General features: G+C 37.6%; 1 protein-coding gene across 1 annotated transcript; it reads right to left on the reverse strand.

Annotated features, from left to right (window-relative positions):
- Positions 1–8,655: 8,655 nt before the first annotated feature.
- nkx1.2la (NK1 transcription factor related 2-like,a) lies at positions 8,656–11,208 on the reverse strand. The gene is made up of 2 exons (XM_027142267.2): positions 10,980–11,208; positions 8,656–9,659 (listed from the first exon to the last, which is right to left on the reverse strand). The coding sequence occupies exons 1-2, from the start codon at positions 11,206–11,208 to the stop codon at positions 9,028–9,030; spliced, it is 861 nt and encodes a 286-aa protein (XP_026998068.1). The 3' UTR covers positions 8,656–9,027.
- Positions 11,209–16,025: the final 4,817 nt, after the last annotated feature.

Below are 16,025 nucleotides of genomic sequence, written 5' to 3' on the forward strand. Positions count from 1 at the left end.
GATGCCACTTTTGTTTTCTCATAATATAAGTCCTAACCTTGATTACCTCCTTAAAAACAAATACTCAACTTCAATGTTTTCCATTTAAAAATGTTTAGGAATCATGTCAAAATCCAGAGGAAAAATAAAAAGATAAGAATACAAAAGATATGACTTTAAAAAAAAAACAGTGTTAAAAATCTCTTTCATGTACTTTGCAAAAAAAAAAAAAATACATCTAATTAGATGTATTAGATATACATCTAAGTTAAAAAAAAATCAAAAGTTTATTGAAACAATTCAGTTAATTAAAAGTTTATGGAAACATTTCCAGTTTCCAAAGTAAATCTTCCAAATACAAAATAAACATCTTTATCTTTAACCAAAAACTATTTTTTTACTTAATTTGTTCTTTTTTCACTCCAATACCATATTTTTTTCACCAGTGTGTTTCTTCAGTGATTTATTTTTCAGTGTTTTTTTTTTTAATCTAACAGCTTCCACAAGACTTTCAAACCATTTTCACTTCCCTACAGCCATGTTTTCTTCATCCACACTTATTCATGTGTGTGTGTGTGTGTGTGTGTGTGTGTGTGTGTGTGTGTGTGTGTGTGTGTGTGTGTGTGTGTGTGTGTGTGTGTGTGTGTGTGTGTGTGTGTGTGTGCCTGTGTGTGCCTGTGTGTGTCCGTATCTATCTGTCTGTTATAGTCCCTAGAGAGATAGTCAATGCAGCCATGATCTCAGCAGGACTCTCAAATCCTATATTTCCCCAGTGGCTTCCACAGCATGAAACTAGAAACTAAGTGCAGCAACAGTGATCATAAAAATCACACATGTCCACTTTATTTTTATGCTGTTTTTAGTAACCAGTTCATGGCTGAGGTGCAGGGAAGAGAAAAGTTTAATATTATAACCACCCCAACAGTAATCACAGTTTCTTAAAAATATCATCTTTTCAAGTGAAGTAAATTCAAACTAAAATACAAACTTAATCTTCCTGCAATACAACGTGGCCCGAGCTTCCCTGCTAATCAAGTGAGGGAGTCATTTCCTCATATGGAGCTGAGTTCAGGTCTCTGACAGATGATGATGGAAGAGACAGTCCATTTGTTTTTAGTTTCTGGTTTGTTCATTGCCATTTATGTTGTTTAGCACTGGTTGCCTGGTAGATGTTGGTAACCCTCTTGCATTTCTGTTGACATAACCAGAGAAGCAGCCACAAGTCCAAATGGACAACTTAGTGCAAGACACAGTGTAAAGCTTGTTTATAGAAGTAGAGTGCAGTATATACAAGAGGTGGTGTATCTGCACATACATGTCTGAATTTACAAGCCAATAAAATCCTCAGAGCAAAAAGTACAAGCCTTCATGTAAGAGCCTAAAAATACTCATGTGTTGAGTTGTTTTTCAGGGTCTCTCAGGACCCTGGTTTTATTCCGCAAGTTTTGCATGGTGGTCATGTTTGAGTACCAGCCTGTTAATCAGACAAACTTTTATGAAAAACAAAGGGCTTTCATACACTTGGCTCTTTGTCATTCAGTCCTTTCTATCTTCTTATTATGGTAACATGATTTGCAACATCAAATATTCAGGTCATGCTTGGAAACAATAGATCAGTTCTAATGATATGAATAGCTCGAGTCTGAAATCCACAAGCAGCTGCCAGGCCCAAAATAATGATCTTTATTCAAGTTTCCAATTCAAAAGGCTACCTTTTGGTGACACATTGTAAAGCTGAATAAGAAAGTGATCAATCAGTTTTTATAAAAAGGTGCATTATAGCACAATCAGGAAATGTTCCTTTCAATCTGTTGCTAGTCTAGTCTACAGAAAAGGACAGACCTATTCAATCAAAGTTTATTCAGTAAGGTCACTAACCAGACCCAGGATGGAAAACAATTCTCGTTTGAGTGTGTCTATATCAGTCTGGACATTAAAGCATGAGCAACAGCTGTAGCAGAAACAGACATTTTTGTGCTGTTTACATAGCAGAGAAAAAATACCAAGATATTGTAAAGACAGTCAGAGGATGCTAGAAAAGCTGGAAAGCAAATTGTAATATGATCTAGTACTATATTTTACAATTCAAGCCATTTAGCAAGAATAAATATAAACAGTCATCAAAACAACGAGAATGAAAGAGATGTTGGTGTTGGTGCAAAGACACAGAGCAAAAAAAAGAGAGAGAGACAAGACAATGGAAAGATTTACAACAAATGTCTAATGACCTACATCCTGCCATCTATTGGCAATAGAGTAAGAGCCAGTATCCCTGGATTACACAAAACTGATTTATGGTTCCAGACAGACAGAAAGAGATTGCACGGTTTACTCTTACTCTCAGATGTTCTGCCTATGGGCCACAGGTGTCAGAATTCTGAAGACTGGATTTTGATTGTCTATGACTGAACACTGTCCATGCACAGTATATGTACTTCTGTGCAGTATTTGCAACAGAAATCCTGTGAAAACTGAAATACAAAAAGAGTGTTTCAGGATTCAAAGATAAGCCAAAAGTTTATTTGTAATTACTGGTTTATGGAAATCTTTAAGATGAAAAATTATTAATAAAGATTAAAGCTATCATGTTATTATTAGTAGTAAATCTTAGAATAACCCTCATTAAACTTGGAGCTATTCTTACAACAGTTATTTTTAACAGGATCTCGTGTTAAATGAAGTGGCATGTACACAGAACTTTGGTAAAGAGTATTTTTTTTGCACAGCACAGTTTTCACTTTTTAAGTGAGAAATGTAGTTAACACTACGTATTGCAGGAAATAATAGCACGTTCAGTTGTGACTAAAGGCTTGTATTCACCTATGTTAAACATATTTAGTCCCAGTTTACTCTGTTCACATCAGTTATCATTTTAAAACAGTGAATTAAAGACATGATATATAACAGCAGACACCCTGATCCAGAACAACTTACATTTTTTACACAACTAAAGGTTAAGGACCTTGCTCAGGGGCCCAGCAGAAGTAGCTTGGTGGCCCTGTGATTTCAACTCTTTCAACTGGTAGTCTAACCAATAAGCTTCCACATCCCATTATTTCACAATATCAGAATTTGAATAGGATAAGTTTACATTGGTCTAGTTTAGTTAAATGTATCTTTACAGTATGGAAAATTCCAGAAATTGGTTTATTGTCTTTTTTCTGATAAATGTGGCCACGTTTCTTAATTAGGCGATTTTTGGGCGTGCGCCTGTGGCTGTAAAGTGTCTACCTTTAGAAACAATGCTTTGTTTGCTCTTAATACCATGGGAAACTCAGCCTAGATCTCATAAAAAAATTCTGGACCACCACAAATTCCTGCTTAGCAGCAATTTCCCAACAACTGAAGCTACCGCAAGTGTTTGTTCAAACAGCTGTATGCAAATATAAAAATCTTGGGAAACCCACAGACACCGAGGCATTCAAGAAGGAGGCACAAATTTTATCATCACATCTATTTATGCACATGCATCATTGAGATTGTTGATCATTGCATAGACTGGTACTCTTAAACCAGCATCAAAAAGCCAGAGGAGGAGTGTTCTCTTTTCAGCTGAAACAAGCAGTTGAGTGTTTGGTCATAATGATTAGTGCTATATCTGGAACAAAAAGTTGTGTATTTTAATCTCAAGATGATGCTACTATCCCAACTGTGAAGCATGAGGATGATAACATCATATAGTGGGGGTATTTCGTTGGAAAAGGGATTGGTGGAAATTAAAATATAGATGGAATTATGTGGAAAAGGAATTATCTTTAAATAGCAAGGCAACACCTCAAGACAGCCAGAACGTTAAAACTGGGTCACAACTGGGTCCTCTAGCATTTTATGTTGGATGTAAAAGCAGAGATGACATGCATACTTTCAACTGTGTTCTTTCTTTAATAAGCTGCATTGAAATATACACAAGCCTGGTGCTATCATTAGACAGAGCAGAGAATGGCATTAGATCAATATAAGAATCTCACTCAAACATACCAAAAGCTGTCTCTTTTGATTGATTTTTACATTGACTTAACACCATAGCTGAAAGTTAATACTGCTAATGCTATCATATGCAATATCATATGCTTATTTTTGGAGAAGCACCTTCCCCCAGTTGTGTAAGGTATAACATTGGTAAAAAAAAAAAAAAAAAAAAAGTGATCTCTCTCTCTCTCTCTCTCTCTCTCTCTCTCTCTCTCTCTCTCTCTCTCTCTCTCTCTCTCTCTCTCTCTTCCTGAGATGGCTTTCATTACAGTTAACTGGAATTAATTTGATAAGAGCAAATTAAAGTATTAATCTTAAAATGGGCTCAATGGACAAAAACCTAATGCAGTGAATCACTTCTCTAGTGAATGCTAAAAGTCTGGCTTGTGAGACTATGGCATGAGAATCTCCCCAGAGGCAATACCAAAATAATTCATGTTGATTTATAAAAATCGAGGTCTTAAATAAACCAATAAAAATAGCTAGTATTTCCCCAGTGGTCTTCTTTACATTCAGTGTGTTTTGACTGGAAATAATGTTCTGTAGTCATGTGTACAGAGTAAAGATGTCCTATAGAGAATGAGTGTAAAACATGGATACTATTCACATGAGGAAAGTTTATTTTCCTTTATAAGAAGTTCTGAAAACTACATATTTAACTGAACTGCAGTGCGTTTTTCTGTTGTATAAATCTTCAAGAAGTTTTAGCATTTAAAATGTATTTACCCCTAAAATGGCAGAAGGTTTCATTTACAGATTCTGTTCTGACTATGCTACAAGATGCCAACACATCTTGAGTAAAAACAACTGCTCTTTATATAAAACACAGAAAATTTTATATATATTAATATATTAATAAATATGACTGTTTATTGCACTTTTTACATACATAAAAAGAATAAATGTATCTTTATAAAAGCCTTAACTTTTAACCCTAGGTCAAATTGACGATTAAGTAAATTCCACTTTGTTATTCTATTGAGAAATCTCTCAGAAATGTTTTGTAATTAAAAAAAAAATTATGGATATTGAAATAACCTTTATAGATTCCTAGAATTCAGTATATCTAAGTCTTTGGTTACTCTGTTGTTCTGACTATATTACCTCACATGAAACCTCATTTATTATCAGGTAGCCTAAAACATTATAGGAAACATCTTTAATGGAACAGATATTAAGTACACTTCAGTACTAAGCATCATCCCATCAGTCTTTGGAGTCTTATCACTTTTAAATTAGTAATTGCTGAGACTAATTCTGTGAGTTTCTTCTGTTGGCTAAATTCCTTGTGTTTCAGATTAAGCAACAGTACATATGCATTGTGGATAATTTGGTAGGTACAGCTGGTATTTATAGTATTTTTAAACAGCACACTGTTTCACTACATTCATTAATCATTCCTTCAGTAAAAACTTTATCCTGGTTTGGTTTACAGTGATTCTGAAGGCTTTCCCAGGATCACAGATCTCAAGACAGGACAATTCATTCCAGATGGAATGCCTGTCCATCAGAGGGCACTATGCACAAATAAATTCCCATCTAGGGACAAATTAGTGCAGCCAATCTACCTATAATCATCCGTTTGTCAGGTGGGAGGAAACTAGAGATTCTGAAGAACCAGATGTTTACATGGGGAAAATATGAAAAACTCCACACAGACAGACGTCTGAGCGCAAAATCAAAGAACAAACCAAGGACCCTAAAGCTGACAGGTCAGCAATGCTAGCCACTGTGCTACCATGCCACATCATTCAGTACATGAGGTTAGAAATTATGCTGGCATTTAAAACACCTACAGTATAAGCAGACCAAAAATTTTTCCAGATTGATTTGTTAAACTGGTTCTTTATATACTGAACATGATCCCTGTGTCTGTGTAGACAGGGGAAATTGCATTGATAGCTGAAACTACAGTATATACTCTATCTATATAGAAGGTATGCAACTACAGCAAATGTGGTAAAGCTAGAAGGATGAATCGCATTAAAAGCTGATGCAATACCCTAAAGTAATCCTCCTGAATACACCAGAATGTGGCGTGATAGTATTACATTAGGGGCTGCAACTAGAGAGTGAGTCTGCAACTACACCACAGTGGGGTATTTAGATAGAAAAATGTGTACACTATTTCAGTTAAGATGCTTAGGTGTGTTATATCAAGAAGCAGGAGAATTGGCTTTCATTAAAAATATACACTGACTTATTGAAAGTAAAAGAGGCATAAGCAGAGGAGACATAAGCACACTATACACACGTACAGTATAATGATAAAGGAGAATCAAGCACAAAAGGATCGCAAAAAGAACAAACCATAATCAAGGACTAAAGAGAAACTATGATGCAGGCTTGCAGCCTACTAGTGGGATGCCAGCTGTTTTACCACACAGACCATTCCACAGCACACTAGTGTGCACATAACAAGCCACTGATAACTAAAATAAATACAATGATTACTAGATGCAATAGACTAGCCTATGCACTAGGGGACACTCAAACTCCATTGCAAATTACCAGCCAGTGCAATTTAACGTTAAACAATAATTACATACCATCCCACAGCAAGTGGTCTTGACAGATGTGAAGTGGTCTTGGAGACCAGACAAGCTACACCGCATATTATGAGCTGCAAAATAAAGTATGGAATTTAAAGATTACTGCCCTGATATTGTGTTGTTTACTATTTGTGCAGTCTACAATAATAAAATTATCTAAATCTACAACTAAGGGGAGGCTATTGAGTGTGGTTAATCCTGTGAGTGAAAATCCACCTTACCACACTGTCAGAAAGCTTTGTTTTGGTAAAATACACTTGTTTTCAGCCACACCAACATGTCATGGGTTTTCCAACACTACCACACATGCTCTGTATAGAGATATGATTTTACCACTGATGATTTTACCATTCATGATATCCCCATACATGTGGAAATGACAGCACATAATAATGAAAAGAGCTGTACATCTTTGTATGAGCTGTACATCTTTGTATGCAAGGTGTGTGTCAGGACAGCAGCAAATACAGTTCATCCTTACACATTAGCTATACAGTACCACACCTCACTCCAATTTCTGCAATCTGCAAAAAATAGATATAATATTGATCAGCAGTGGTGCAGCCTTTTTTGTGTACCCTTTTATACCAAGCCATAAAAATATGAGAGAGAGCTAGAGAGAGGCATGATGAAATTCTTAAATCCTCAAACTCAAACGGTACTTTATTCATTTTTCATTTCCCAGTTGCCCCAATATGGAGCTGACAACATCCTCCCAGGCTGTCTAAATTTCTCCTCTCTCTCTCTCTCTCTCTCTCTCTCTCTCCCTCTCTCTCTCTCTCTCTCTCTCTCTCTCTCTCTCTCTCTCTCTCTCTCTCTCTCTCTCTCACACACACACACACACACACACACACACACACACACACACACACACACACACACACACACACACACACACAAAGACATCCTCCACTACTGCTCAAGTTCAGAATGCAATACTGACGAACTGTAGAGACCTTTACTCTATACATTTGATAAATCTTATTCATTATTTGTTGAATACAGATTGATAGATGTGAACTATTATTACATAAAATCTTGTACAGCTCTGAGCATGTGGTAGTTTAAAAGGAAAAATGAAACAGCTTGAGGTGGGCTGAATAGAAAGGGCCCAGATTGAAGAACAGGCTGGATAAGAAGAATAGAAATCACACAGTTCTCAGAAAGCTTCTTAGTCTGTTTGTCTGTCTGTCTGTCTGTCTGTCTGTCTGTCTGTCTGTCTGTCTGTCTGTCTGTCTGTCTCTCTCTCTCTCACACTTACACACACACTCACACACACTCACACACACACACACACACACCCTACAAGGAATAGATCTAGACAACATATGCATTTTGTTATTTTTTTTGTGTGTTGATTGTTGCTTTAATTTTATAACATACTGTTGAATTCTTGACAGATATTCTATAAAATTAAATATAAGTATAAAAAAACCCAAATATACTACCTCATTCATCATTAAATTTAACAAATTGCTATGAATAAACCTGCAGCTGGTTAACTACACCGGTGTTGCTTATTTCCCCCTGTCCTAACTGTCAATAATGTTTTATTCCATACATTGAATCGTACAGTAAAGTTTGGAGATCAAATATTTGAATCAAATCACTGGGTATGTGTAGGTTGAATGAAAGATCGCTTGCAGTAGCTTCAATATAAATGAGTCTGTACTGCCACCCAGTGGAAACACAGTAACATTGGAACACAGAAATCTCTGTATCACTTAAGAGTTTTATTATTACCCATTTCCTTATACAGCTTGCTTAAATCGACTGTGTAATACTGTACGTGTATATGGACACCTGTGTGTATGCAGGCCTGATTGGTTGTATCAGTTGCAACGATTTTAATCATTTATTTACCCACACAGTGTGACAAGGCATCTCTCTCTCTCTCTCTCTCTCTCTCTCTCTCTCTCTCTCTCTCTCTCTCTCTCTCTCTCTCTCTCTCTCTCTCTCTCTCTCTCTCCCCCTCTCTGTGTGTGTGTGTGTGTGTGTGTGTGTGTGTGTGTGTGTGTGTGTGTGTGTGTGTGTGTGTGTGTGTGTGTGCAATAACTCTTGCTGTTAAACTAGACATGTGAAATTAAGAATTCATACCACTTTATTCAATCTGGTTTTATTATTAGGCTATACATTTCTTTTCTTCACAGTTTTTCAGAATATACTGTTAAATACTTGAATTTAATGGCATTTATAAGACATACATGATTTAAATCAATGAAATAAACACCTTTTTAAATCAGAGGATCCTCTAATGCATCCTGCAACAACATAAATTTTGCTGCAGTTGTATCAAATACTAACAGGGTTTGATCTTAGTTTATAAAATGTGACTCATGGCTGAATTATATGGGTTTTATCTTCAGTCCTAGAATAACTATCTTGGAAATATTTTGGCATACGTTCTGCATAATCTTGTGTCTTGGAGCTACCAGAATGGCATGAAAAAGACCAGTTTGAAGTTCTGTGATTATGTTTTGTTCGTCATTCCACTTCCATTCATTTAGCAGGTCACTTTTTCGTCCTTTTATAAATGAGGCTGGAAGAAGGTGGGCTGCAGGTAGCCACTAGAAAAGAACGGGCGCAGGAGCGTACCAGATGATGATAATGGTACAACGCTGGAAGAGTGGAAAATACCATTTCCCCCGCTGAAAGGTGGGAAAGTGTGAAATCCCGCCACGGCTGACCCGCAAAGTCCCACACCCGGACTCACGCTCGAGCTCGTGGGTTGCAGGATATTGTCTGCAGCCCCCGGGTTTTGTTTCTTCCATTTTGTTCTGCGGTTCTGAAACCAAATCTTTACCTGTGTCTCTGTCAGGCTGAGCGCCAGCGCCAGGTTTAGTCTCTCGCACACGGACAGGTAGCGCGTTGCGCGGAACTTGTTCTCCAGCGCCACCAGCTGCTCGTAGGTGAAGGCGGTTCTGGCGCGTCGGGGGCGCGCGCTCCCCTGATCGGACCGGGACCGGCGGCGGCGGCGCGCGGGATCCTCTGTACCCGATGCGTCTGCAACACTGTTAACGCTGCTGCTTTCTTCATCGCCGTCCGCCTCATCCGGGTCATTAGGACACGAGAGACGAGTGTGTGTGTCTCCAAGGGAGGTGGTTGTCTCCACATCTGGTGTGAGGAGCGAGTTACACTGCTCTTCTTCTGTGCACCCACCTGTTAATTTTCAAACACTTACTGTCAGAATATGGCCACCACCGTAATATAACATTAAGAATTCATAAGTATAATACAATCCATTTTCAAACGTGATGCAGTGTTGAATCTCAACGCTCAAAAGTATGCATTTAATTGAATTTAATTATCCTTAATGTAAAACCTAGTATATGACCGTAAATTCCTCAATTCCTAGTAATGTTGACAGCTTCAAAAATTAGCAGCTTCAATAAGCTTTAATACTCAATCCATTCAGCATGATATTAAAAAAAAAATAACAGTAATCATGTCTGCTAATGTAAAGGTAATAGAGATGGAGAAAATTATATTAAAAGAATTCCCAAACAAATTTTATAAAATAAAAAACAACACAATTGTATAGAATGTGTTCGACAGCATACATTGTTTAAACGCTACACACAAACAGAGAACTAAAAATGAGACATTTCTTCCTAGTAATTCAGTCTGTAATAAAATATTCGCCTGGTATAGTGCAGGTCAGGACCATGGACAAGGTGGATATATAGATCGACGGTTATGTGTGAGCAACCAAGCGAAGGTTAAAAAGGGGACTTGGGTGGATTGGGCTATAATCCCGTAATAATTTATAAATCACACATCGCTTCAAATGTCATGTCGCAGAAAGAAATCCCGGTTAAATCCAGCCCTACCATCTACCCGTGACGTGCTAATAGAGTTTCATATTTGTCGGCAAATCGATAAATGTCATCTATTTAAAGGGAAGTTTTAATCGAGCGATATTTGGGATCAGACATGGAAGGGGGTTTAAAGTTTGTAGCTACCTGCAAGGTGCTGGAGGGAGATATGCAGGATCCAGTAATGGAATATCGATCAAAGTGAGCGCAGGCATCCTCAATGGGACGATTTAAACAATTATCTGCCCTCCCTGCCCCTATGCCAATCACACTCTCAACTGCAGCAAGAGGCTCTTTGTAACTAGGGAAGGAAACACGGCCTTGGAAATTAGGGGAAGGTCATATACAGATGAGTAAAAATTCTCAAAGTTGTCAAATAAACAAACAAACAAATAAATAAATAAACAAATAAATAAACAAATAAATAAGCATGTCTAAAAACTAGACTATTTCTCCTACAACCACAGTGCAGTACTTTTTGGTACCTTTTAACATTTTTACTTGAATAATTGTTAAAAAAAACAAAGAAAAAAAAAGTGCCCTGACATTACACAAGCAGATATTCATCTTTAAACGGTAATGCAATTTCACCTTGATGGAGTTTAAGGGTGTTGCACACAGATTAAACCATGCATAATATTTAAAAAAATGTATCGTGTTTTACCTGGATTATTACTGATAATTAACGACTCCGTTTGAGGAGTCTCTCTGCCAGAGAGTGAACTGGACATGTTTCCAAACTCTGTGCTCCAGAAAGTCGTCTCGTTGTTCTCTGTGAAAAGTCCATCTAGCTTTTTACCTGTGAACTTGTGTGGGTCCAGAATGTCCATAATTGAAAAGGAAATTCTGTGACTAGTTGTTGTTTTCAGCGCGGGGTCCTGGAGTTCAAACATCTTAGGTCGGGCGCGCTGCCCAGAATGGGCAATTTGTCAGGAGAATGAGGACGCTAGAGATGTGCCGTGTTTATCCTCGCGCTCCTGACTCTTTGCTGTTTAACGTCGGAGATACACTATCGCGGATGCGGCTCTTGACGGTGGATGGAGAGGTGTGAATATGTGTGTATGGAGAGATGTGTCCACTCTTGTCAGTGCGTTGGTGACTACTAAAGTGTGTGTGAATGGAATGGTGTGCGAGCTCTTCCCTCGTCTGTGTGGATGGAGAGGTGTGCGTCCACTTCACGGAATGTATAGGAGAGGGGCGCGCTCTTTACCGAGAGTCGCTTTCAAACAGACACGCGCGCTCTCAGGCCACGTGACTGACAAGGTGACGTTTAGACGTTAAGCTGGTCTCTCTTAATTGGCTTAAACAAGCCAGTGCTTAAATTCCTACACATTTAAATCAATAAAATGCTCTGCTCCACAGGGAGGCTGGAGTGGCAGGTGGCAAGACGAGAGCACTGGACCGTTTAACCCCATCAATAGAAATTAAGTCTAATTCACAAGCTGTCTTCAGCACAGAATCAGGAAAAAAGTGTTTGTCATAATGTGTTTTTTTAATAATGTGTTTTTCATAGTGTTTTTTATTTATTTATTTTCAAAATCCTGTACAAATTTACAGGTAATTGCCACAGGCTTGGCTATTTCTACAAAATGGGAAAAATCACTACCCTCTGAGAAAATTGACTACGTTTAAGGATTCTGTATTTGTCCCGTAGAAGGAACCCCACGTAGCATATTTATAAATAGTACCATAATTCTCAGTTTGCAAATGTTCCAAACAGAACATCTAATCTAATGAGTAACCACTGAAGAACAATTTTTCGAAAACTCATCTTTAATTTGTCTAATCAGCTATTCAGAAAATTCTAACTATAAACATTTCACTTCACTATAAACATTTAACTTTTTGTAGAAAAGAAACTAACCTTATTGAAGAATCAAATACATTTCACTTGCGAGTATGTGTATGTGCTTTTATATGGGATGAAACTAAAACACGTACACATGTTACGTATAAAAAAAACATATGTAAGATAAATTAAGAAAAAAAAAAAAAATCACGGTGCACTACATGGCAACGGAAGTGTCTAAATCCCAGAGGTGTGTTCATTATGTTCATGTGGCTTTTCTGTTAGGGTGCCTCAGTAGGGGTCTATGTAAGAGAACACACATCTTTTTCATTGTTTAAGATGACTGGATCTCCTACATTGTTCAGGTTTATTATGATCACTTTGCATTGCCATGTACTATCTGACTAGTTTTGATCATATTTATAACGTAACTGTTGCTAGGACTCAGGTCACCTACATTGCGGATCAATGCGCTCAGCGGCTGTCCAACACTGATAAAAGAGCCCAATAATGCTTGGTCTCACTAAAGAGGGGTTTATCATTGAACCATTAAGTCATGTGACCATACGATTAGGTAGTTCACTTACTACGCTTACTAATCACAATGTCTAAAATGTTGTCCTTTATATGGGTTTTTTATGGATGCTTTCACTCCATCGGATTTCAAGTAACAATGTTTCAAGTAACATAGAATCTTAGAAGCTAGAAATAGCCCTCATTTTTATTTAGATATATAGGAAATATCTTAAAAATCCACCAGTCAATCCATCTGGATAATACACTTATATTGTAGATACTGTATACTCAATCCACCTGGATAATATAGTAGATATACTCAGCTCTATGCACTAGTACTAATGAAGGTTGTAGGTTTATAATCCCAGAACTGACAAAGAGCAACCCATAATGAGCAAACACTTTCAAATCATAATTTTATGACTAAACTGTATTCCTCCTTCCAATTTGGCAGAAATGTCTGAAAATAATTATAAAATGAAATCAAATTAGTTTGTGCAAATTAGTCTGAGCATGATATTTCCTCACTTCACTTATGCATTATGTTAGAGATGGATGTAATTTTTTTCTGCCTTCTTTTTCAGTAGTAGGTGACCCACCATGTTTCTTGATTGCAACTTGGTCAAACATGAGCCAGTCTGTGTCCCCACTGAGCGTGCTGTTTGTCTTCATTAGCGTATGTAAGACCAGTAACTGGGAACTCCATATGAATGAGCTCTTATTGATGGTTTACAACTTCCTCTCTGTGGCCCACACCGCACACACATTTGTTTACACAGGGCTAGGAAACAAAAGTGTGTCTCAGTAACAATGAGAATACAGGTATTGTTAGTACAAAAGTTGCAAGAGTCTTTAGGCTTCCAAAAAAGAGCAGCAGCTGCTGGGAACAGTTATGTCCACAGAGCGATGCTCCAGGCAGCAGAGATCTGAAGAGATCACAGCCAGGGACCAAGGGTGCCTGTGGAGAGGGCACACTTATGGACAAAATCTCCCACTGTTTCTGCATTCCCACTTCCATAAAATCAGCAGCACACCAGGAAGACGTGCAGTCTGCTAAACATTGGATAATTTGTATAATGTGGAATTCACATCACTGGGTGGGTCCCTTCACAGACAGAGCTATTGCCTTTGTCAGCCCATGTCCCTTCTGTTCATGTCCAAATTAGGTCTGGACAAAAGAATAGAGGGTCCACCGTGTCTTTTGAAGTCTGAAATGCGAGAACAGGAAATCCTGAATGAGGTATCCTGGTGCGAATAAAAAGGCAAGTAGACAGTAGATGCACTGAAGACTCCAACAGACAGCATAGATAAACCCATTTCATGTTAAATGAGGCAGTTATACATCATCAATACATAAAGATTACATTGTCTAAAAGCATCAATAAATTCATTTGCTTTGTGTGTTATAATATGAATGTTTAGTCAATAGTTTATTTTATTTATATCTATGTCAAGAATGTTGAGATACTCTTGTGGCTCTCTGCTACAAATGTAAAAAAAAAAAATTTGGGTGTTGAGGTGTGTACAAGGTCGCCTTCATTGTCCCATAATTGTCCTAGCACTGCTAGTTGTTCAGCATTGGCTCTAATGAGGGCTCATCGCTGCGTCCGGGATGGCTGAGCACCTCTGCCAGATGCTGACATGGAGCAGATGTGGAAAGTCGGTGAGCAATTTGTTAAAGGGCCGCATCATTGCAGGAGAGGGTAATTACACCTAGAGACTCTGTCATTCCTTCACTAACAGATCACCACTCCAGCCTGCACCCACCCACACACAAACACACAGGTAAAGGTCAGTTCACCTACTCCAATATCTCCTGTAAAAAGTTTTACAATTCCACAGTCTTCAGTGGGAAGGTAATATTAAAATATCAAAATGGAAAAGGGTGAGGACACTATATTTTTATTTTGTAGAACAAAATATAAATTTATTTTTCTTTAAAATATCTCTCCTAGCCTTCGTGTGACATTTTAATTGTCATTGCATTGAAGACACTGTAAAGGACTGTTGGCTTCTGTCATATTATTCTTGTATATACAGTACTCATGGAGTGTATCAGATGTTTGCAATGTAGTTATGGAGAGAGGTACTGCATGTTTACGACAGAGAATAATCAGATAACTACATTTTGAAGTGGACATACCTACAAAGCCATACAAATCCAAATGTGCAAGCTACAGTATCCTGTAAGGACCTTGCGATACAGATACAGGACTTAGGCAGATGCAAGCTTCCGTCTGTCACAGCTTGCATTAATTCTTCATTGTTCTCAGAAGGTCGTGTCATAATTCATTAACACTTAACGAGTCCCTCTGGTGCCACCTGCATGCCTTCCCTCGATTGCCCGTTAAATTAGGAGTGACTCTCACACTCGCTGCTCTCAACAATGAAGATGTATTCTCCATGTAAAGGATAGGGTTATTAGTTACGTTGTTTAAATAGCCCACTTTAAAGCCAGGGGGAAGCTAACTTTATGAAGGGCAATTAAGCACTAACCATAATTGGTAATTCATCCTCTTTACAATTATACAATATAAATAATATGTCTGGGATTAATGGTTATGGGTGTTTAGCGGGAGCGAGGCATGGCGAAACTGGCCGAGCATGGCTGATTGAGAGAAAGGAAGCAAAGCCGGATTCATCTCTATTTAGGAATGAAACAGATTGTGTTTGTCCCTTTAACACACACCGCTTCACTCTCTGCTAACCTCTCCGCTCATCCTACTGTCCTTGGTATTCATGCTTCTAGTTATGAAAGTTCAGTACTCACAGCTATCCTCTCAATTCATTTATGAGCATAATGTGTTCATGTGTACATCTTAAACATCAGGCATGTTAACATCTTAAGAAAGTTATTTACCTTAGACCATATTATTCAGGAACCTTTAGTTACCAATAATGGCAGTGAATAGGGAAGATGTACAATAAATATTAGAGCAAGGAATATGGTTTGAACATAGTTAAATTGTGTTTAAAGGTATAAAGATGCTCTACCTTGTATATGAAAAGGTAAAGAAGGGGTATTCCAGGGTTATACACCACTTAAACAGTAGATTGTGTACCATCGGTCAGAAGCAGAAACCTTTACAAACAGACCTTTGCTCAGTGTTCAGGGTTTTAAGTATTATTAATTTATCTTAGTAACTTATTAGTAATTTTTTAGTTATTACTAATTAATACTTTGTAAAACAACAGCTATAAGAATATGAGTAAGCTATTCTAGCTTGTTTTTTTTTTAAATATAATAATCAAATTTTTAGCATAGACATATTGCACTTTCCATTGCATACTGTTTTCAGCTTATGTTATTTGTTATGTAAAATCTATCTCGTCGGCTTAAAATAAATCAAAAGCCTACAAGCTGTTATGCTTCAGCAGCAAAATTGTATATTACTACACATTACA

The sequence above is a fragment of the Tachysurus fulvidraco genome, chromosome 4 (assembly GCF_022655615.1).
Source record: "Tachysurus fulvidraco isolate hzauxx_2018 chromosome 4, HZAU_PFXX_2.0, whole genome shotgun sequence".
Lineage (NCBI taxonomy): Eukaryota > Metazoa > Chordata > Actinopteri > Siluriformes > Bagridae > Tachysurus > Tachysurus fulvidraco.

Excerpts from the sequence above, each read along its gene's own strand:
- nkx1.2la (XM_027142267.2), bottom strand. The coding sequence starts at position 11,208 with ATGTTTGAACTCCAGGACCCCGCGCTGAAAACAACAACTAGTCACAGA. Across the intron at positions 9,660-10,979 it reads AATTATCAGTAATAATCCAG|GTGGGTGCACAGAAGAAGAG; the intron begins GTAAAACACGAT and ends GAAAATTAACAG.